A 24558-nucleotide genomic window follows, 5' to 3' on the forward strand; every position below is an offset into this window, starting at 1 on the left:
ATAAATCAAGTTATACCTGTACTTGAATCAAAGTTATTAGACTGAACCAACACTCAAGGATTCCACTAACTTGCTTCTATATTTTGTAACTGAAGAGTATGTGGGTTATGGACAGTACTCCAGTTTGGTCGAATAACTTTGATACAAGTACAGGTATAACTTGGCTGAAAGTAGGATATATGTAATATATAAATAGGCTATATAGTATATAGGATATATATTATATGTAATATATAGGATATATGTCATATAATATACAATATAGGATATACTATATATCACACATATGTATATAATATAGGATATACATAGTATATAGTATGTTATATATGTATATAGAATATAGAATATACAAGATTTATAGTGTATATGATATACGATATATTACATATAACCTATATTACATATAATATATGTATCCTACATACACAGTATTGCTGACTCAAAATAATACACATCTACTTATCCCTAACACTATTCTTCCTTACAAAAATCTTGAAATCATTTCCTACTAATTAGAGTCCTATACTCTCCAAGGGTCTGGTACAGGATCTTCTTGAGGATCGCAGAGATCCTGTGATGATTGTGAGGGCACAGTGAGCTAAGTAACCTGGGTCTGGCTACCTGTGATCTTGTACAAGTGACTATTTCTCCATGACTTGCTTTTATCGTCCAAAAACATGGATGAGACTAATGGTATTTAATTCATAAATTTGTTGTGGAGATTAAATCAATCAGCACACAAAAGTGCTTAGAACAATGCTTGGCACATAGTAAACAGGCCAAAACTGTTAGCTATGTTGAGAATGATGCTGTTTCTTAACTCTCCATCCCTCAAAGACGCATCTATAATTGATTTTTATAGCCACAAGTCAGGATTCTATGCAAACAAATGTTTCCCTTTGCTTCCCATAGTCATTAAAAAAACAATCTCAAGCACAGGTTACAAGACCTCCAGTAGTAACAATTTCCTTTTCTTTTCCTTGACCACCAGACCCAGGTGAATGGAGGTGCATAAAAAAAAGGAGGAAGGGCCAGGAGCCTGAAAGTGTTAAGGCTTATCCTGTCACTACTGCCTCTGGTACACATTGCCCTCTGGGAGACAGGAGGCGTTTGGAAAGGTCTGAATTACTGTTAGAACAAGATCTCTCTGAGAGAGTTTGCCTAGGATGGCCAAAATGTGTGGGTCTTCGAGTCAGACTCTTCTGGCTTTGAATCTCTGCTATGCAATTCAGACTGAGCTAATTTCTCATTTCCCTCAGTTTCTCATTTCCCTTTGTTTCCTCATCTGTCAAATGGGGACAGTAGTGGCCCACAGAACTGTTGGTAGGATGAATGAAATAATGAATATAAAATACTCTCAGTGTTTGGCATATAGAAAGTGCTTAATACATGTTTATTCATTCTTCTGAAATAGCAAGTGCCTACTATAGAGTGGGTTACATTCTCTAATTGCTGTGATAGGTAACAATTGGAGTTGCTTTCTATAGAACTTTCCTAATTACAATAACAATGCTTCCCAGCTATTGATAGATGGACAAAAAGCTTGAGAAGAAGCCACCAGGGATCTGATATGGAGAGTCTCACAGCTTCTGGCAGCCAGGCCCGACAAGTGCTGTGCTTGTGGCACCTTGGTCTGGAAAACTTTTCAGTTAGCTCCAAGTAGCTCAGCAATGGATTTGTCTATCAGTAAAAGACATGCTAAGAAGGGACTGACTCCTAATAGCAACAAATCTCACGCAAGTTTCTTCTCTACAGGGATTTAGAGAAAGCATCTAGGGAACAGACACCTGCATCTACCCCCACCCACAGCACAGTGTGATGTGCTCTGTGTAGAGGACTGGCAGAGTTGAAAGGCTAAACTCTTGCTTTGGAGCCAGGAGGGCAACCCTGCATGGCAGGCATGCAGATGAACACTGGCACGGTCAGGGGAAAGGCAGTCCCTGGCCATACTATTCCCGCTTTGGCCTCCGTGACCACCTATTGCCCACTGAGGCCAATGCAGAGAGGCTGGGAAAACAAGGGTGGGGTGATGGAGAAAGTGGAAGAAGAAAAGAATGTCCTTAAATGTCGTAAGGAATGACCAGGGCATCAAGCAGACAACCCCAGGAACAAATTGGATGCTGGGGGTGAAGAGTGTAGAAGTTCCAGGAAGGACCGGAGCAGAGACAGGTCAGGCTGTGAGCTGGCCTCTGTCTCTTGAGAACAAGGACACAATAAGGCAGGAAGGAGCCAGAGCAAGGCTGCTGAACCACACAGGCAGCACTGGTTTAACGTCCCTGGCCCATGGGGCTACAAACAGATGCATACCTTAAAGACAAGCTGAGAAATAATACAATATTCTGCTAATGGTATTTGGGAATAAGAACATCAACAACTACCACATAGTGAGCACCACTATGTAGTAGGCATGGGGGGTACACCATCACATAGATTATGTTCATGTTCCCTACAACCATGTGAAATAAGTAGCATCATACCCATTGTCCAGGTGGGGAAACTGAGGATGGGAAGTTTAATTGACCGGGCCTACGTCATACAGCTGGAAAATGGTGAGGTGGAATTTGATCTCATGCTGCTTGCTTCTTCAAGGACATTATGTCTTTCATAAGCACTTACGTGGGGGAATTGGTGGCCTCTTGCTCTGATGTCCTCCAAAGCCTGCCAACGCCATAGTAGCCAGGGGGCTGAGTGTTCTCAGGTGCCGATCCTAAGTATTCCCTTCTTGGGGGTAGAAAATCACTGGAATGGAGAGCAAAGGACTCTTGCTCTGCTGGGAGACTTTGTGAGCCCTGCCTTGAGGCCTCTGGGTGTCCAAAGCCCAGGGGTTGCGGCTGCTCCAGGGCCTCCTCGGGATTGAGGGTGCAGGAGCCAGTGGTTTCTGAACTGAAATACTGGGGTGGCAGCTCCTCCTCCCCAATCTCCTCCTCTTCTGCCCCTTCTTCTTCCTCCTCCTCCTCCTCTTCCTCTTCTTCCTCCTCCTGCTGCTGTTGCTGCTGCTGCTGCTGTTGCTGCTGCTGCTGCTGCTGGGCTGCCCGGAAGAGCCTGTACTTCTCCCAGTTGGGAGGAGGAGGCCGAGGAGGAGGAAAGGCCTTCTTCCTGGCTCCCAGAGGATCCAGCTGGGTCTCCTCAACTTTGGTAAAGAGCTCCCTCCGATGCTGCCCCCAGGCCTGGGAGCTCTGGGGCTCCAGGCTGATGTGGCTCTCAGAGAAGGCTCTGCTGCGCAGGGGGCGGGGTATGGAGGCCAAGGAGCCCCCCTCCTCATAAACTGAAGTTTCCTCTGTTTGTTTCAAGGAGTGCTTGAAGTCTCCGAGGAGGTCAAGAGAAGAAACTGCTCGGTAACTTGACAAGTCTAACGTCGGGTTCTCAAGGCTAGGATGGAAGGGGGTTGTCCATGAAAAGTCAGCCTTAGAATGAGGCATTTCCCTGAAAAACAGTAAATGAGGGTTGTGTAAAACAAGGGAGTTACAGTTTTTGAATGCCTGTATTTTGGGTATAATTTATGTAAAATTTCAAACTTCCACAGAACAATACATGCAGTAAAAACATGTAATAATAATAATAGTGATACTAATATATAATATTATAGCTACCACTTACTGAGTATGTACTAAATGTCACATACTATTTTAAGTGCTTTCCATGTCTTTTATTTAATCCTCACGATGAACCTAGGATGTAGTAGCTTTATAAATGTCCTGGTTTTACAGCTGGGGAAAATGAGGTACCAGCAGGTTCAATAACTTGCTCAGGGTCATAAACCTAGTAAATTGTAGAGGAAGGATTTAAACCTGGGCACTCAAGCTCCAAAATCTGCACACACAGAGTACCCCAGTCTTTCTGTAGCACCCAGATTAAATGTGATGTGTTCTAGGGCTCACAAGCCTGGTTATCCTGCTTCATCTGTTCTTTTTGTTTGCTTGGTTTTTAATCATGAAAAACTTCAAATATTTGGAACATACAGAGATATCTGTAATAAATATTCATGATCCTACCTATCACCCAGAATTAGCACATTTTAATACTTTACTTCAATGTCTCATGAATCTTTTTAAAAAATAAAGTAATACCCTTTGTTTTACTCCCCATTTCCATTTTCTTGCTGCCTCTATAGATGCAAGCTGTATCAGCAATTTGATATGTATGCTTCTATCCATGTTATTTTACTTGCACCAAAAAACATCAATCAGGCCATTCAAAAATATCTGCTATATTAGAATTTAAATATCACCTTCTAATGAAATTCCAGTCAGAACATGAATTTCATTCTCAACAGGAATTCTAAACTATATTTAACTACAGAACATTCTTTATTAACTTGCAAAATGAGGCAGGGTATAATACTAAAGAATATTTGCTGCAGAAAATATAGGAGACTCTAAGGGATTAAGTATATCATCAAGCAATAGTAATTAAAACCGTGTGTTACTGATGAATGGGACAGAACAGACAGTCCAGAAACAGATAAAACTATCTATATAATTGGCTTCCATAACAAGGAGATTATTTAATATTTTTTTGAAATAATAGCAGAGCAGTGTTATTTGTAGATACACCATCTATTACATATCAAAATAAATTCCAATTTCAAGAATTAAGGGTATGTGCATGTATGTATGGGTCTGTACAAATTACATATATGTATTTATATATAATACAAAAAATTTAGAAAATTAAAAAGCTTATCAGTAGCGAGGTGAGACAAAAATGTCTTGGATGAAAATATCCAAGGACAAGGAGTCCAGATTAATTTGAATATGTATACAAATATGTATTAAAAAGTCAAACTTCTGTATACTAAAGTGTGACCAAGTCAAAGGACCTGTCTTTAGCTTCAGAGTAAAAAGAGTTAAGCCCTAAACCAGAATATCTGCTTTCCTGCTGTAACTTGTGAGCAATCAGTATCATGCTAAGTACTGCCTAGTGACAGGAAATTCCAGCAGTTCAATTAAATCATCAGAAAGAACACTCATTTAATAGTCACGTTGAAGACTGAGAATATTTCTTTAAAAACTATACATATATATTATATGTGTGTGTGTGTATATATATATATATATATATATATATATATATATATATTATCCAAACACTCAGATGGAATGGAAAGCAAAATCCCCTTTACTTCCTTCATCTCCAGTCACCATCCTGGCTAGGTTATCATGCACATGGATCAGAAATTTATATTCACACATCCCCATTCTCTTCTTCTCTGGGCCTTAGCCTACCTAGAGTTCCTTAAGATTGTAACAATATCTTTGTGTGTCAACTGTTTCTTCTGGCATTTCCCCCTCAGATGACAAATGCTATATCAGACAAGGAAGCTTTTCCTCACCACCTTATCTGAAATAGAGAAGACTTATCCTTAATATTCCTTTTCTATTTTGCTCTTTCTCAGAGCATACACCCCACCCTGAAACTATATCACATACCTATATTAACTTGTTTATTCTGTGCTCCATTCTCAAACTAAAACATAAGCTCCATAAGGACAGGGATCTTTTGTGTCTCATCCATCTGGAACATAATGTCTGCCACGTAGTAGGTATTCAATAAATATTTGTTTGTAAATTAATTAATTTCCCAAATAAAAAATTCAAAGTCATGAAACTCATATAATAAAAAGTTGAATTAAAGGTAAAAATTAAGAAACAAGACAAAGAAGGGTACTATAATACTAGATTTGAACACAGGATGAAGATCTAACTACCCTGAATCTTTAATGTACTAAATAACCCAGCACCAAAATTCATAAAGTAAAATCTAGGTAGAAAAAAGGTAGAAAAAAAGCAGAAACAAAATGGGAGATTATTCAGTTGATGACAGATGTGACAGTTAAACACTAAAATCAAGGAAAAAATCTATTTTTAAAATACACTAAAAAGAGACTATTCTTTATTTTTTATTTTTTTAAAGATTCATTTTTTTTATTTACTTATTTATATAAGCACTGGGTACAGTCAGAAGCATGGGAGGGTGAGAGAATTCACCAGAGTCAGAGCAGGGAACAGAACAGGCAGACTGACGAAATACACTGCTGAGGGGAGCAGCGGGCGGCAGGAGAGGTCTGTGCGCCATGTGGGACCCTCCTCCGGTGGCCAGGGAGTAGCCGGGGATCGAACCGGCACTGCAGAGGCTGCAGGCAGCTTCGCAACCCAGTGCTCAATGGTTTTTAAGGAAAAAAAAAAAAACTCAAAACTGATTACAGAAGAATGAGAAATCTAAATTCAATAGTTTGCATAGAAGAAAATACTGATAAATTTGACAAAATATTAGCACATTCATATGGTCTTATGTTTGTTCTACCAGCCTTTAAGGAACAGACAACCCCAGGGCTATTTAAACTTCCTAGTCTAGAGAATAAAAGAATCCTGCATAACAGCCACACCACAACACAAAAGCTACAACTTATGTAAAAGAAAACTAGAGACCATACTCCTCTAAGATACTGGTGCAAAACTCTTACCATTTTTGGCATTTAAAAACAAACATTAACTAATATGTGGGATATAGACTAAACTAAGGGTCAGATGAACACCCTTTTAAAAACTAAACCTTGATAGCTGACTACAGAACTGAAGCACTCAGAAGGGAGAGGTGGGGGGAGAATGTGTGGAGGAAGGATGAGGGCAAAGAGGGAGGGAAGCACAATGGTCTATGGTGGTGAACTATGGGTGATTTGGTGGTGGGTGCTCTATGGTGGCAATACCTGAAGGGAGTATCCTAAAATTACCCTGATGAATGATTATTTAATTGAAAAGAAAAAAATTCTGTATCCCTAGTTATGGAATCTACCCTTCTTCCAGATGTATCATGTTTAATAGTTACTTATATGACCTTCTAGAAATTACATATAGAGTATATATAATGTATGTATATGCATATAGAAATAAATATGCATCTTTTTCTCAATAGATGATAGATAGATGCATATATGTATGTGCATTTATGTATAGGTATATATGCACATGAAATATAAATTTAGTGATTACTGAAATAATTATCAAATGAAACAAATTCTCCTTAAAAATGAAAACAAATATTAGGACATTAGTACATAGAAGAAATTTGTTAATAAACTACAAGCATTCATTGAAGGAGATACTCTATCTGAGATGGGTACATGATCCAAAAGGTTGGAAACCACTGGTCTGGGACAGCTGTTCCTAATAAAAGTGGCTTCTAATTAGAATTTCTATGAGAGGTTGTTTAAAATACAAGTTTATAGGTCCCACCACCAGAAATTGGGGTTTAGTTCCTCTGTAGTGGGGCCCAGGAATCTGCATTTTAACATTCCAAGGGATTCTAGTAAAAGTGGCTCAGGGCCATACTATGGAAGCAACGGTCTGGGGTAAAAAGGAAGGGAGTGTTATGGTTTAGGGGTGGCATTTTGGGAGCAGAATTATTTGTCCCTCATAGGTTGGTTTCCGATCTTTACATCCTGTCCTCCCACCCCTCACCGCAAACTTTACTATCTTCTGTCCCTACGCTCTCTCCCCTTCCCCACCTTCATCTTTAATCTAGATGTTAATGAAATTCAGGTAGGGACAGCGTACTCACTAAAGATCCTAGTTGGGCCAAGGTCCTGCAGTTGTAGTTAGACGAACCCTCCTCCCTGATAGTCATCAACTTTACCAGTCTTTCCTTTTTCTTAGCCACTGCACAGCAAAAGCAGAGCCAGACAGAACAGTGTCAGAGAGACTTGGCTCTGAAACCCAGCAAAATTTAAAAATCTGACTCCGTAACTCAAAAGCTACATGGCCTTGAGCAAAGTATTTCAGTTTCAGTAAAATATCTATCTTACAAAGTTGCTGTGAGAATTAACTATAAAAATAGGCCCTAGAGCTGATGCTGGGTAAATGGCGAGGGGATTAATAGGTGACAGAACTATGTTTATTGTTCGAGTGCAATTCTTCACTCCGGGCCAGTGTGGATCAGTGTGCAAGTTGTGCGCCTTTGCTGCTGTAAGCTTCAGCCTCGCTCCTTGTTGGACTGTCTGCCCCCGGGTTACTGCTCAACCTGCTCACTCAAGAAGCCAGGAGACCTCAGGCTCAGTAGTCCCATGGTTGCCTAGCAAAGAAGGCCTAGCTAACCAAGGATTTTGACCCTGGGCTCACTCACTCGTTCTCATCTACTAAAAAGGGAGAGGAAGGGCCTCCTTGGAGGCACAAGGGGTTGTCTCAGCACTATGAAGATATCACCGTCCACTGCAGCATGAGTTCTATCCCCGGCCAGGGAGCTACCCACATGGTGCAGCAGACCTCTCCTGACTCGCCCGCTGTTCCCCTCAGCAGTGTATTTCAGTCAATCTGCCTGTTCTGCTCCCCACTCTGTCTCTGGTGAATCCTCTCACCCTCCGCACCTCTGGTCAGTACCCCAGTTCTTGTATGCATAAATAAATACAATAAATCTTAAAAAAAATAAAAAGGGAGAGGCAATAAAAGGCAAGTTTAGGCTTAAGAGCAGCAAGAAGATCAAAAGGACTAGATAGTCTGAGTTGTCTTATTTAAATACTGCCCACTTCTGTCAACCTTACAGAATTTACCTGTAATTAGACAACTCCAGAATCTGTTGGAAGAAAAGAACATGCTCCTCTGGGGACACAGAGTGCTCCAGCTCATGGTAGAGTGACCAAAGTGGAGGTACCGAGCCCTAGCAAGGTGCCCTGGAAATTGCTGTTCTTTTCATCAATCCTATTGCTGAAAGCACCATCCTGTTACTTATGCAGCCTGTGTAGGACCAGCTTGAGCCCTGAGGAGTCACTTCCATCAGGGGAGTAGAAGGAGACAGGAGTTTAGAAAGGGGAAACACTACCCTCAATGCCATCAGCTGGTCCAATAACTTGGGTCATTCCAAGTCTTTAACAAATATTTCCCTGGACCTGGTGACCAGATCAGAGGTGGGGGACAAAACTGATATAGCCCCTGCCTGTCTGACACGAACAGCTGGAGCAAAATGATGCCTCGGAGACTTCCACTGACATGTGTCAGGCTCAAGCCAAGGGTATTGGCCTCTAGAGGTCCTATTTTCAAAGGGTTCCTCTATGCACAGAAATGTACAACTTCGCTCTGGGGCCAAGTAAGGATTCTTCTCTGGAATAGAGGACAAGGAGACTCATGAAAGGAATAAAGCTAAGCTTTTTAACTTCTTACTATGTTTTAGGCACTGTTTTAGGCACTTACATGTACACACATCTACTAATCTTCCAATCAGCTCATAGGAATATAGTAGATACCATTACTGCCAGTTGTTGGATAAGCATCCTGCAGGCCGGAAAGGGTAATTTCCCCAGCTAGTAAGAAACAGTAGTGTTCAGACTGGAACTTGCCTTATCTGCCTCCAAGGGACAGTCCCACTGAAGCAATAACTTCTGGGGTGGGGAAAAGGCGTTTGCATTACATTCATCCCTAGGTGTCCGGGAAGACTTGAACTCCATGCTGAAGAACAGGGAGGAAACATGGCGGCTAGGTTTGCGAAGGGGCTTTGTTGACACCAGCAGGAGACCCTATCTCAAAAATAAAAACAAACTGCCTGCCAAGTCTTGAGCTGTTCTTCTCTTTCCCTTTGGCACAGGTTGTCTTTTCTTCTGAGGAACAGATTTTTCCCTTTTGTTATAATCTTTTCCTTATTTTTTTTTTTTTGGCCTAATAGTAATTCAAAATGAAAACCAATTATTTGCAGAGACTGAAAATCTCCTGCCTCCTCCTCAGCCCTTTTGAAGTTTTCTTGTTGGGAAATTTTATTTTTAAACTCATTACAATAGCTTGGCATTCCAGGATCTCAGCAGCAAGAGTGCACAGGTCCATCCCCTCTCCCCTTTCCCTTTCCTCAGCAGCCAAAAGATAAGACCGGGCCAAAAGAAACAGCCACTCCTAGGTTATTGCTGAAGGAAATACTTGCAAGATCCAGGAAGTGAGACACAAGGAGGCCACACAGGGAGGGGAGAAGGGCCCAGAGAGGCTGTTGTTGCCACTCCTCTGCCTCTGGGTCCACAGAGGAATAATTAGCCTCTCAACAATAAATCCAAGTGGCAGGACTTGCCCAGAGCCTTCTATACTCCCCAGGAGGCAGGTGCAAAGTATCTTTTTAAGAAATCAGATAAGTCCTTGCATTTGGGGGGTTGTCCTGGGTGAAGCTTTGTTCCCTCTTTCCAATGACCTCAACTTGGTATTTCTAAGAAGGGCTTCCCAGTACTCCTGTGGCCCTTACATCATGCCACAGACAGGGGGCGAAGGGGCGGTAATGATCTCTCTTGTTTACTAAGTGTCTGTGTGTCTAGCACAAGGCTGAACAATAGACAGACTTGATCTCACTTAACCCTTGAGACAATATCCTGGCATGGATATCCTCTTTTTCATGTTAGAAATAAGGCCCCCAAAGATTAAAAAGCTGAATACAAAGAGAGTGAGTGGCCAAGACAAAGTTCCAGCAATGGTCAATCTGATTCCAATGCCCATGTTTTTGTCAGTATAATATAATGCCTCTCCAATGTTCCCATAACCATCTCAGGAGATTTAAATAAAGGAAATTTTAGGGATATATAACACACTGGTAAGGCATCAGAAGGGTTTGATATCCACAAGAAGCATTTAGTTGAGGATCAGGCTGGCCCAGGTTATTAAGAAACATATCTGCATCAGAATCACCTGGAGGGCTTATTAAAACACAGGTTGCTGGGCTCCACCCCTAGAATTTCTGATGTACGAGGTCTGGGATAGGGTGGAGAATTTTTATTTTTAACAATTTTCCAGATGATGATTGTACTGCTGAGTTGGGATCACCCTTTGAAATCCACTAATCAGTGATTATCTTCTAGGTTTCCAACTCACCGGGGTACCTTAAGAGAGATAAATTCATTAAGGAAAAACTCTCAAAACAATATGCATTTTATTTAACTATATACATACCACTCGTGTTAAGTGGATTATAAAATCAAATAATGGGCATATTGGAGCTCCAGGATGCTCTGGGAGTCCTGATACTATTTAAGGATATTTGGTGCCCCATCATGGTTAAGCAATGGACAGGTCAAGAGGAGAGAGAAAGTTTTGTCTATTTGAGTCCTCATGTGCAGCACACATTAAGGTACTGGATTTCAAAGACCCAGAATACAATAGACTAGATTTCATACCAAAGTCCATTAAGAACATGATTCTTCCTTGGATACTCAGAAAGGCACTCTGGGTGTTCAATTCTGAATGATAATTATTATCATAGAGTAGTACTTTGGTGTGTATGTATTTAACATTTAAGATTTTAACCCTTTGAGAGTGACCCTGAAGATATATAAAATGTAGTAACTGGCCTTTCTGCAAAGAGTGTGAATTTCACTTGCAAGGCATTATAATACTGGTTTGTAGAGCAAGTCACCTGGCAAAGTAGGGATCCTTAGTCAAACCCTTGGTGCTCCTATGGCTTGATGGGCCTCTGTTGTTGTATACAGCTGCAGTAACCATGGTAGAGAAAAAATGTGCTTCTTTGTGAAAAATGGCACTGAAATGCCAACTAGTGCTGGTGATGTGGTGAAGAGAAACACAAAGTTCTTAAGAAGAAAATTCTGAGCCAGATAATAAAATGTTTACTGGGGGAGCGGGGTGTTCTATGTAGTGGTGGTCATGACAAATTTGGATATTCATATAGATCTAGTGATGTACCCTCCCTCAGAAAAAGAATGTCATAGTTCCTATAGATAAAGAGCTGTGCTAGTTGTTGGATAATTCTAGCAAACCAAATTCTAGCTAATAGGCATGTCTGGTAAGTAACACGGTTATTGATATGGGATTCATCCAAGCCTTTGATCTTTAACTTCCCAGGTCTAAATCAAACCAGTGTGGGCTGATTCTTCTTTAGATTTTCTTTTTTATTATAAATTCCAGCAACTTGACATGTTTCCAAATAACACCATATGAATTTAACTGCAGCTATTTACATTTTGCCAGATGCCTTTCTGAATTTTCTTTTTGCATGGCTACTATCAGATTCAACATGTGATTTAAGATTTACCTTTTTTTTTTGGTTAATATTGCAAATACCCATTTCTGTGCAAAACCCAAGATTTGTATACCTGTCACTGTTAAAGGCTATATTTTCTTCCATCATGATGATATATTAGATTGATAAACCTTTTCCAGGATTATAAATTACATCACTGTGGACTTCTTTAAATAAATTGTTTTTGTCATTTTAGGTTATTTCCTTGGGAATCTGAACAGTTTTGTGACTCTTGTCACATATATTTATATTTCTAGACCATTATCCAGGAAAACTGAACTACTTTACACTGTTCCCAGAAATACATATTGTTTTTTCTTGGTCTTGCCAAGACAGGGTTTTATAATTTCTATTTATCATTCTCATTAATTGTTGACAGTTTAATAGGAACATTGTGATACTTGTAAGTTGTTTTTATTTGCATCTTCTTAATTGCTAGAGAGGCTGTACTTTTCTATGCAGTCATTTTACTGCCTTGATTTCCTCAACTGTAAATTGCCTGTTCATTTTCCTTGTCCTTTTACGAAGCTGAATCTGAAAGCTGACCTTCTATAGCTGCAACCATTCTTTATACTTTTTGGACATTATCCTGTTATCAGCAATGCTGATCCCAGACATTTTTCTCATTCTGTTTTTTACCTTTTTATACATTTTGTTGTACAAAGTTCCTCCCTCCCCCACCAATTTTTATACATTTGAAATCATCCATCTTGTCTCTCATGATGTCCTAAATTTAACAGACACAAATTTATCTCCCATATATAGCTGGAGTAAATATGCTATTCCACTAGTCTGCTTTTTATTTTTTTAAATATTTATTTATTTATTTATTTATACAGGCACTGGGCACAGTCAGAATCGCGGGAGGGTGAAAGGATTCACCAGAGCCAGAGCGGGGAGCAGAACAGACAGACTGATGAAATACACTGCTGAGGGGAGCAGCGGGTGGCAGGAGAGGTCTGCGCACCATGTGGGACCCTCACCAGCGGCCGGGATCGAACCGGCGCTGTAGAGGCTGCAGGCAGTTTCACAGCCCAGCGCTCAACCGCTGCACCACCAGGGGAGGCCCTAGTCTGCTTTTTAAAATATACTACAGAGTAGTGTATGTGCTATGGATCTAAATTAATTATTCTCCATACCAACACTTAAAATCCCAACATTTATTAAAGGAATAATGATCACCTTCCCCAGTTCAGGCTCACTTCCAGTATGCCCTTTATTCTTTGAATAGCTTGAATCTGTTTCTCAAATCTCTCTCTTTGGAATGCACTATCATATGATTTTGATAATTGTCACTTTATGACAGTCTTTAAAATCTGATAGGGTAAGTCAACCATCATTAACTTTTTAAATAAACTTATTCTTTGGTGTTCTTGCCCACTTAATCTTCCAGATAAATTTTACTATGAATGTGACAACTTCCATAAGTATCTCATAGTGATTCTAATTAGTAGTGTATTATTTATATAGTAACTTGGGGAGTATTGTAATCATGACTTTTTCAGTCTTCCCAAGTTGAAGCAAAGAATAGATATGAATTTATTCATGTATTTATTTCTCCCATTAGAGTTTTATAATTTTCCTTGGATCAGTTTTGTGTGCCCAGGATTAAATTAATACCCAACCAAGTACTTAAATTTATTTTGATATACTTTTGACAAAGCCTTCTGTGCCTCTGAAGGTTGTATTCTTCTTAGGTGGCAAAGGCTTCCTGAAAAGTATAATCTTTCTAATGAAATGAGATTTAGCTCTGAATTATCCATTTGATTTTACCCAATCATTAAATAGGAAATGTGCACTGTATATTCCACACTCTGCTATATTGTGGCATGACAGATGGAAGAAAGAGAACCTTAGGCTGAATGCTGAAAAACCTGGGTAGTGGTCTAGCTTCATCACGTGCATGCCATAGAACCACAAAAGTAATGGGCTCTGGAGTCAGGCGTCTGACCTTGGGCAAATAACTTATAATCTGTCTGTGAGTCCATTTCCTCATCTGTAAAACTGGGTCCATAAATGGCAACTATGTCATGAGGTCATGATAAAAAATAAATAACTTAATTCATATGAAATGCATGCAGCAAATCCTGACACATAATAAACACTTACCAAAGCTTAGCTATTAAACACTTTGTTGTTATTAATAATAGTATAATACCCTTCCTGAATTTCAGTTTCCTTATCAATCAAATGGGAAAAATAAGGCTTAAGCTCACAGGGATGTTGTGAGAATTAACTATAGCCATACATATAAAAAATGCCCTACACATTCCAAAAGTCTGTGCAGAGAGGAAAAATGGAAAGGCTCACAAGAGGCAATCATAAGTACAGAAAACCAAAAGAGATCACCCAGAAAATAATTTCCTCAGGCTTTTATCATCACACTTTAGTAGCTTTTTCTCCCGCCAGACCTACTCACCAATTTCCCCCTCCTGCTAATATTAAAATGCCTTTGCATTCTCTGCACACAAGCCAAATAACAGTGGAGGTAGACAACCAAGAGTGTAACTACCTGGAATTAAAATTCATTGCAGGCTTCCAGGCACAAGGAGAAGCTCAAGAGCATACATTTGATTTTCCCACCTACACTTATCATTCAGGTTGTGATAGAAATGACATAAAAAAAGTTAAAAATATGTGTGTGTCAGGTGGGAAAGGGAAGCAGAAACTCCTTCAGGATTTCTCTTCTTAAATGTCATCTGTACCCTTGACCTTTCCTAGGTCTTTTCATTTTCCCTGAGATCATAAACTGCGATCTGCCACCTCTATCTCAGGATCAATACTCTTTCCCATTCCACTGACCCCTGCTTTCTGTTTTTAAACATCCTGATCAAATCTTCATTTATACCAGTGGTTCTCATATTTAGATGCATCAGAACTGCCAGGAGAGATTGTTAAAACACAGATCATTGGGCCACATCCCAGTTTGGGATTCAGGTCTGAGTGGGACCTTAGAATTTGCATTTCTAACAAGAAACTCTTAGGGTACTAGGACCACATTTTGAGAACCACTAACTTAAACCCCATAGCCCCCTCTAACTACCCCATTTCTTTCCTCCCTTTCCCTAGCCAACTTCTTTTAAATAATTTTTTAATGTTTAAACATCTTTTAAAACATTCTTTTTAAAAAAATATTTTTCAGGCCTCTCTGAGGTGGTGCAAGGGGTTAAGCACCGCATTAGAAAGCAATTCACAGCCTCAGCCAGGGAGCAACCCACATGGTGAAGCAGTCCTCTCCTGTCTTGCCCACTGCTCCCCTCAGCAGTGTATTTCAGTTAGTCTGCCTGTTCTGTTCCCCACTCTCTCTCTGATGAATCCTCTCACCCACCCCCTCCCCATATCTCTGGCCTGTACCCCAGCTCTTGTATGCATAAATAAATAAATCTTTAAAAAATATTTTTTTCAAATCACACTGCAATACATATTATATTAAAATTAATGAAGAGAAACTCAAAACTTTCTACATTGCTATTGAAAATGTAAAATGGTACATATAGCTGCTTTGAAAAACAGGCAGATCCTCAAAAAGTTAATAGAGTTAATACGTGGCCAAAAAATTCTGCTCCAATGTATGTGTCCAAAATAATTGAAAACATATGTCTATACAAAAATCTGCACATGAATGGGCATGGCAGCATTATTCACAATAAGCAGCTAAGCAGTGCAAACAACCCAAATGCCCAGTGATGGATAAAGAGAATGTTGTCTGTCCACACAGTGGAATATTATTTGGATAAAAAGGGAATGAAATGAAATGCTGATACATCTACAATATGGATGAACTGGTAAAGCATGCTAAGTGAAAGACGCCAGACACAAAGGCCACATATCATGTGACACTATGTGTGTGTGTATATGTGTGTGTGTGTGTGTATATATATATATATATATATATGAAGAATAGGCAAATCCATTGTGACAGAAAGTAGGTCAGTGGTGGTTTGAGGCTGAAGGCAGAAACAGGCAGTGACAGAAAATGGCCACAAGGGATCCTTTCTGCAATATGGACATGTTCTAAAATTGGATCGTGGTGATGATTGTCCAGCATTGTAAATTTACCAAAAGTCATTTAATTATATACTTAAAATGTGTGCATTTATGTGTAAAGCTGCATGCATTTCTTTTCTTTGCATCCTTCTTGTAGACCATTATGTCACCTACTTTCTATGTCCACCATTTTATTTAGTTTGCTTTCTTGGTGGACAGTTGTGATTATAAACTGTCTAAGCCAGTAGCAGCTGTCTCGTCGTTACTTCCTGGGATGGTGTGCTGACCTACTTTTCCTACCAGTTGAGCTCCTTGCCCCTTCAGTTTCCTTTGCTGGCTCTTCTTCCTCACCCTGACCTCTGGCAGTAGGAACCACAAGCCTCCTCCAAAGAATCTACTGTCTCCCTCATTAACTCCAAATTCAGCCCATCCCAATTCAAACTTCTCATCTCCACCAAACCATCTCCTCTGCTCATCTCCCCAGCTATGTCCATGGCTTTCTCCAAGTTCTTGGGGCTCAGAGCTACTTTTGACTTCCTTCTTTCCCAAGATCCAGTCACCAAGTTCTCTCTACTTCTCCCTCAAAAGGTGTAATGTATCTGTGAGCAAATAATCTGAACAGACCAACCATTCATATGAGAAGCAGTGCAAATATTCAATAAACACATGAAGCATTCAAACTAGAACAATCAAAGCAAGCAGATTAAAACTGTAATAGGTACCATTTCCACCTATCACATCAGATAAAGAAAATGTTCCCTGATGGCAAAATTTGGGGGGAACTGGTATGCTCATATATACCTAACACAGTATAAAATGCATCCTAGGAAAGCAGTTTGGTGAAATCTGCCAAGAAGAATAAGAATGTTCATATTCTTTTGGCAAGTAAACCCAACTCCAGATAATTGTTTTTAATGAGATAATTCAAAATGAGAAAAAGGTTATAGCTACTATTTTTTTTTCTGCAGCATTACTTTGTAATAGTAAGAAATTGAAAACAATCTAATTATCCAACAATTTGGGAATGATTAAGTAAATTAGAGCACATTAAGCTGGTGAAATATTATGCAGACATTAAATGTTATAACTATAGCAACATGAAAAATTGTTTACCAAGTAATGCTCAGTGGGAACAAAAGAATCAGGACACACAGAATCACATCTACATAGTTAATATAGCAGTGCCCCCCAAATCTCTACCTATAGATAATAGCTAGCAGAGAGATGAAAACAATCAGGGTGTCCGGGTGGTAGGAATAAGGCTATTTTTTTACTGTTTTTAATTTCCTGTAATTTTGTTTTCACAATGAATAAATAGCCCCTTCTCCCTCGCAATAGTACACGTACTCATCTATCCCTTCTGTTCCATTCCTATTGCACCTCCACCTTCCCCATCTGGAGCCACACACTTTCATGCCTGGATCACTGCCCCTAATTAGTTTAAAAACCATCTAGGCTGCAAATATTGCCAAGTCACCTAAAATGCCACACTTATCTTGTCACTTAGCTGACCACTAACCTTTAATTGCTTCCGTGTTCTTATGTAGTTTTCAAGGTGTATATAGCACTTCATTACTCACTCATTTTCTCTACTATCACTTTTATTGTTGCTGCTACTGCTGCTGTTACTCTTGCTCTTCTTTCTCTTCCTCCTCCTCCTCTTCCTCCTCATCATCATCATAACCATCCTTTATACCAGGTTTTGTTCTAAATGTTTTTCATATATTAACTCATTTAATCTTTACAACTACCACAGGAGGTAGGTACTCTTATACCCTATTTTACAAATAAAGAATCTGATGGGTCATGTGAAAGAGAAAGAAGGGTGAAAAACAGAGGGGGTGGGGTAAGAGGAAGCCACTTGCTAAGCTCACACAGCTAGACAATAGAAGAACATGGATTTGAACACAGGCAGCCTGATTCAAAGGCCAGAACTCTCAACCAGTGGGGATTATCCCTCTAACATACTCTGCTTAATTTCCCCTTTGAGCTTTTCTGCCTGTAGGTTCCAATCTCCACTTTTCTTGGCCACTAATGAAGATAAATAGGGCACAATAATATTTATCATCCATTGGCCCCAATCCATGTGCCAGCCACTTGTTTAAACCTTGCATTTAACACTTTTCATCATATAACAACTTGGCTGAGTAAACGAAAACTGGGTTCAATCCTGGCTTCTCTCTTTAGTAGTTCTTGTGTTCTTTATCTGAGTCAGTGGTTCTCAAAGGCAGTGATCCCAGGACCAGCTGCCTCAGTATCACCCAGGGAGATTGTTAGAAATGCAGAGTTTTGCACCCCACTCCCTATCTACTGAATCACAGTCTCTGGGAGTTGTGGTTTGACCAGCCTTCCAGGTGTTTCTGATGCACACTCAAGCTTGAGAACCATTACTCTAGTAATAACAATACTACCTGACAGTTGGGGTAAAACATAACATAGTATGTGTAACTTAGCTTGTGGCCCATAGGTTATTTTTGGGAATGGTAATTTATTATTACTGCTACTTAACTTTGTGTGGGTTAGTCTTCCTTGCTCAAGCTGTCGGTGGTTAGGTACTGTGCTTCCAGATGTTCATTCTGTAATATTCTCGGCCTGCCGGAAAAAGACAGTCCCTACACTAGGCTTTAAATGAAATCTTCTGACTTCACTGGCTGATTGGTGAGAGAACCATTTCAGAGAAGCACTATACTGAAAGGCTGCCTGGGTCTATCAACTTACTAGTTATGAGACTTAAAGCAAACAGTTATCTGTGTGTGCTTCAATTTCTCTCTATATCAAATGAAGGATCTAGTAGTACCCACCCCTTAAGGTTTTGGTGAATTGTTTTGAATGGCATCTAGAACAGAGTGCTGTGCTGAAGAAATTGTAGTCAGCATTATAATATTAGAGTCATTTTGTTTCTTCATTTAACAAGCGAATGATAAGTTCCTCTTGAACAACTCCTCTTTGTCACAGAGACTCAGGCTATCACTAAGGTGTGGTTTTCTCTTAAAGGTCTCATTCAGATCTGGGGCACTCAACAGATCCACTAGACTGAAATGATTTTTCCAAGGATATGGTACATATTAGTCCACAGTAGTGGTGTCAAGGCCAGCCATAGCATCCCACAGCATCCCCACCCAGGCCTTAGATCTCTGAGTGACCCCCCAGGGAGGATTTTCTTAGGGATCCTAATAGAAGCATAAACTTTGCAGCCAAACAAACCTGGGTCCAAATCCTGGCCCCATCATTTACTAGCTGTGTGAACCCAGGTAAGTTATATCCTTATGAACCTAACTTAAGAAATATGCAGTAGAAATGATCTGTGGTGGAGAATAAATAAGTTATAGGGCCTCCCTGGTGGCGCAAGTGGTTAAGACGCAACCTATGAAGCTATCCACAGCAACTGCAGCATGAATTTGATCCCTGGCCAGGGACAACCCACATGGCACAGCAGACCTTTCCTGATTCGCCCACTGCTCCCCTTAGCAGTGTATTTCAGTCAATCTGCCTGTTCTGCTCCCCACTCTGTCTTTGGTGAACCCTCTCACCCCCACACCTCTGGCCTGTAACCCAGTTCTTATATGCATAAATAAATAAATCTTTAAATAAATAAATAAATAAATAAATAAATAAATAAAGTTATAGGGGTAAAAAGATCCAGCCCAGTGACTGATGTGTAGTAGATCATCAATAAATGTTGGGTTCTTCCCTTGTCAATAAGAAACAAAATGAGAGTTTCCTAGACTCTGGAGTCAAAAGAAAGCCAAATCACAGGAGAATAATGCAACCAAATCACAGGGGAATAATGGAGACCCCTCCCCAAAGAACCCTGGACTCATCAGGGGTCAGGAGACTCTGATTCTGGTCCTCTCCCTTGGTACCCCCCAGAGGTACAGCTTAGATGTCCATTCTGTAATATTCTCTGCCTGCCCAGAAAGGAAGAGGTTTCTTCCTTGTCCCTGCTTCATTCCTGGAGTTTGAGTTAAAGAATCAATATAATTCAGGGGCCTCTTGTATAATATGTCCTGGAGAAAGAATGACTGAAAAAGTATATCAAGGAGTTTCATAAAAGAGGCTCCCGCCAGGCTGACAGAGAACAGCCCAGAGAAGGTAACTGCTCCCTCGCAGTCACCAGTGGCAGGCAGGCTGCTCTGTAGGGAACATGTGTGCTGGGCACCATGGTGCTTGCACTACTGGAGCAGATGCTCCACTCTTGGCATTTTTATCCCTCAGTGGTGTGCCCAAGCAAAGCTTTCCCTTTTTGCCTCAGCAAATTGTGTCATTTATTAAAATGCCCTTGCTGTCTGCATTCTTTTAACTCACCATTAACAGCATCTGCCCCTGCGCTTTTAATGAGCAAACCTTAAATTCTGCACAAGCTCTAGAAAAAGGAAGGGGGCAGAACTCAAGAAACAAGCACCCCCAACAGCTCTGAGGCAGAGGCACAGCAGTGCTGGTCGATCTTACCTCCTTTCTGCCCTGTCTACCTGTGCAGGGCTGCTGGGAACAGTGGCTTAGCTCACGCCTTCTTCGTTATGTGTGTGGCATGGTCTGGTCGTTATGTCTTTGTGCCTAGGCAGGTCTGCCTTGGGTCTCTGAGCTGATGGCACGGTGTCCCACAACTCTGCCTGACGACACATATCCCAAATGTCCTAATGCTCAATTTGGTTTGTAGCCCAGCTGTCTGAGGGCAGGCTGGATTACAGCTATGAAACCCTTTGTACAGACACCAGATTGGTTTCCTCAAAGGAAACTGAGTAAACAGAAGACCTTAACAATTTCCATAGAAGCATCAGAGGCACCAACTCACCCCAAATCCCTGAGTGGTCACTTACCTCCCTGATTGGCTGGTCTTCCTGTTTCCTGTTATTGGTTTCCATTTGTCCCCAGGAAATTCCTGCAAAGCAAAATTCTGATAAATTAGGGAGCTCAGAGCAGCCAGGTATCTAGATGGCCTTAAAAATATGAGGAGGTTAGGAGTCTGTCCCCAGCCAGGTCACCTAGCAGGTTCCTTCCACTCTTCCACGCAGGCTAGAGAAATATGTACCAGTAGGTCTGCCTTTCTACCACGAGGCCTGTGGAGCTGCTGAGGGTGTGCAGTGCAGAGCAGCACTCAGGGACCTGGACAGTGTGGTCTAGAAACTCTGTTTCCCTCTCTCTCTCCACTCCCTTCCCAAACCACGTTAAAAACCAGTTTAGTGTGTTTGCTGTTGGCTCTGGCTCTTGCAAAGGAGGTCTTTTTGTTCTGCCAGATGAACCTGTTCATTCCACTTGCCTCTTCCAACATAGAAAGCATCTTCTTGGAAGACGGCCCTCAAGGGGATTTTGAGGCCTGAAGCTCCCACTGTGGCAACCCTCTCTCAGGGTGCAGCAGATGGTGAGGACTATACCAGCACTCCCTTGGACTGCAGGGCCTCCTCTTACTCTTCCCAGATCCATGGCTGGGGGCTGAGACAGGCAAATCTCCAGCAAATTCTCCATATTACAAGATTCTTTACTCTGGGCATTTTTTCTTTAAGGGCTTTGCCCCAACAACTGTTTTCCCTCTAGCCCATGTCATGTGTGCCATTTGTAAAAATGTCCCCACCTTCCTATTCTAGCTGCAAACTTACCCAAATTTGCCTTTGATGTCCCCCCCCCCAATTTTGCATCCAGAACTCTCTATCTAGTGACTTGGAGCTTAGCCTAAAGGAGATGTATCATTTTTTCCTAAACCTCAGTGATCGTCCAAGTTCCCTCTTTCTCCAATGCACTTATTGGACACTTTCAAAGCTTTATTACATTCACCCCAGTAGGCCTCCCTTTTGGGACTAAAATGCGTGATGTCTGCTACACCAGCTAAGACATTTTTTAGCTGTGTTACTGGAGAGAAGTTATGTTGCCATCCTGAACCTCAATTTCTTATCTGGCAAATAAAGATTGTGCCATTCAGCCTTGCTGGTTTCACAGTAGTGAGGCTAAAGAGATGGCCTAGAGAGAATGCCCAGCACACAGGAGGCTCTGGAGGTTAGGGACCAGAGAAAAGTTGAGGCTCGGTTCCCAGCTCCTGCTCTCACAGGACAGGAGCCTCGCTGCCTATATGTTAGAGGAGTGCTAACCACGGGCGCTTCAGCCTCGGCCTCAGCACCCTTGTGAGATGTCTCTGCCCGCAAAGACATTATTACTTGCTCAGCCACAGTGGAAGCCAGGATTTCCTGTCCAAGCCCTGTCTAGCCCCGTGGAAGTGCTCAGTAAATAGCAGTAGCCAAACCAAACAAATTCCTGTGGCAACTCCCAACCTCCTTCCCAGGACAAGGAGCACCTTACCATTTTTCCTGATTCATTTAGGTTGCTGTGAATTGCCTGCACACTTGAACCCAAGAGGCAGTTATTTCCATGTCTTGTTATGTGTGGGGATTGTGATGGGAACTTGCTACCCCAGTGGAAGTTATTCTGCTGGAAGACATCTTGCATACCAGAGAGGGCCTAGGTTTTGCAGTTGGCTTTCAGACAGCCAGTGTGGCACAATTAGGAACTTGGTCTCTGCAGCTAGCATAGGGACTCAAGTCCCACACCTGCCCATCGCTAGCTGTGTGACCTCAGGCAAACTCCCCAACTTTTCTTTATATCATTTGCCCCAACTATTTAGCAGTGTATCATGATAATATGAGATCTGTTTAACTGCTCTGAGGACTAAATGGTTGATACCTGTAAAGTGCCTAGAAAAGAACCAGGTGCACAGCAGACACTAACATTTTAGTTGTTATGATGTTGTTAGAATCCTGACTTTGTCACTTTTTAGATATAAGATCTCACTCTGCCTTAGCTTCCTCAGCTATAAATCGGGGATCCTGTCATCACTTATCTCATATCATTGCTAAACGGTAATATTATTATCATATTATGCAAAACTAACTAGAACGACCCAGGAGGGATATGAGTGTGTGCTGGTGTGCTGGTATTGGTTCTTAACAGCTTCCAAGGGCCATAAAGCACAGGATCTCAGCCCTAGCTCAGGCAGCCACCATCAAAACTACCTTCTTTATCTGAGCTGGGGTGTCCAAATCCATCCTGTGGGTTGTCTGGGCTAGGGGTGGGGTGTTCAGGTGGCAGGACGAAAAATGGGCATGAAGTGGCCCCTAGACTGCCATCTGCATGTCTGAAAGTCTAGGGCCTAGCAAGGCTGGTCTGTCTAGTCTAACAGGCATTAGGAACCCCATGTGTCTCTCTGGAGAGCACAGGAGTGGAGGCAGGTGCACCTGTACAGCTGCTGCCAAGTCATGCATCCTGTGTATTGTACCTCCCTCCCTTATAGAGTGACTTGTGCTGAGTTGACACTTCTGTTGCTCTCATATATACCCTGCACCCTAGCTTCAGTCCCTTTTCTAGATCATCTCCCCTTACTTTAAGAGATAATAACTCACACTTATAAGGTGATTGCTATGTGGTAGTCACTGATCTAAGTCTTAGACATTTACATCATTTAATCCTCACAACCAACTTATAAAGTAGATACTGTTATTAGCTCTATTTTTTAGATGGGAAAACTTGGGAATTTGAACCCTGGCAGTCTGGTTCCAGCTTCAGTGACACCCATCTATCCACCGCCTAGATTATAAAATCAATATTTTACTATATTTGCCTCTTTGCATATCTATTCACTCCTCTATCCATCTAGCAAGCTATCTAAATTTCTTGACACATTTCAAAGGAAATTACAAACAACTTTATCCCCATAATACCACAGCACTCTTTATAATAGCCAAGATATGGAAACAACCTAAGTGTCCAAAAACAGATGACTGGATCAAGATGATGTGATGTGTGTGTGTGTGTGTATGCACACATACACAATGGAATACTACTCAGTGATGGAAAAAAATAAACTCATATGCCATTTGTGGCAACATGGATAGAACTGGAAGGGGTCATGCTAAGTGACATAAGTCAGAAGGAGAAAGATAAATACCGGATGGTGTCACTTATATGCAGAATATAAAATAACTGAACAAAGGCTCAAAAAGAAAAAATTAAAACCCACTGTTAAAAGCTGACCATAGATATGATGCATCTATAGAGGGAAGTGGAAGGGGACAGGGAGGGATGAGACTGGGGAGGGGAGGGGGAGAGCACAGTGGACAATGGTAGAGGACTGTGGGTGCTTTGGTGGTTGGGAGTGCTATGGTGACTACACCTGGGGTGGGGGGAGGGAGCAGAATCTTATACTGCTAACATATTAACAAGGATGTAAATCAACGGTACTTCATTAAAAATAAAAATTTAAAAACATCGATAACTTTAATGAGATGAATTTCCTTGGCAAACTACCAAAGCTCACTCAAGAAGAAACAGATAATCTCAGTGACTCTGTATCTATTAAAGAAATTGAATTTGTAGTTAAAAATATTTCTACAAAGAGAGCTCCAGTCCAGATGACTTCAATGATGAGTTCTGTGAGACACTTAAGGGAAAAATAATACCAATTCTACACAAAATCATCCAAAAAAATAGAAGAGAAGGGACTACCTCCCAACTCATTTGGTAAAGCCAGCAACTTATTATGAAAACCAGGCAAGTACATTACAAGAAAATTGCAAAGTAAAATCCTTGACCAACATA

At 41.0% G+C, this 24558-nt stretch overlaps 1 protein-coding gene across 1 annotated transcript in view; it reads right to left on the bottom strand.

Moving 5' to 3' along the window:
• The window catches only part of SHROOM4 (shroom family member 4), a gene marked incomplete at its 3' end in the record, with an annotated part of 230417 nt that overhangs the window by 8386 nt on the left and 197473 nt on the right, over positions 1-24558 (bottom strand). The window contains exons 5-6 of the mRNA XM_084258477.1: positions 20796-20857; positions 2620-3426 (exon numbers count right to left, since the gene is read on the bottom strand). Coding sequence (XP_084114603.1) covers positions 2620-3426; positions 20796-20857 — 869 coding nt within the window. The remainder of the gene's footprint in view (positions 1-2619; positions 3427-20795; positions 20858-24558) is intronic.

The sequence above is a fragment of the Talpa europaea genome (assembly GCF_964194135.1).
Source record: "Talpa europaea genome assembly, chromosome: X".
Classification (NCBI taxonomy): domain Eukaryota; kingdom Metazoa; phylum Chordata; class Mammalia; order Eulipotyphla; family Talpidae; genus Talpa; species Talpa europaea.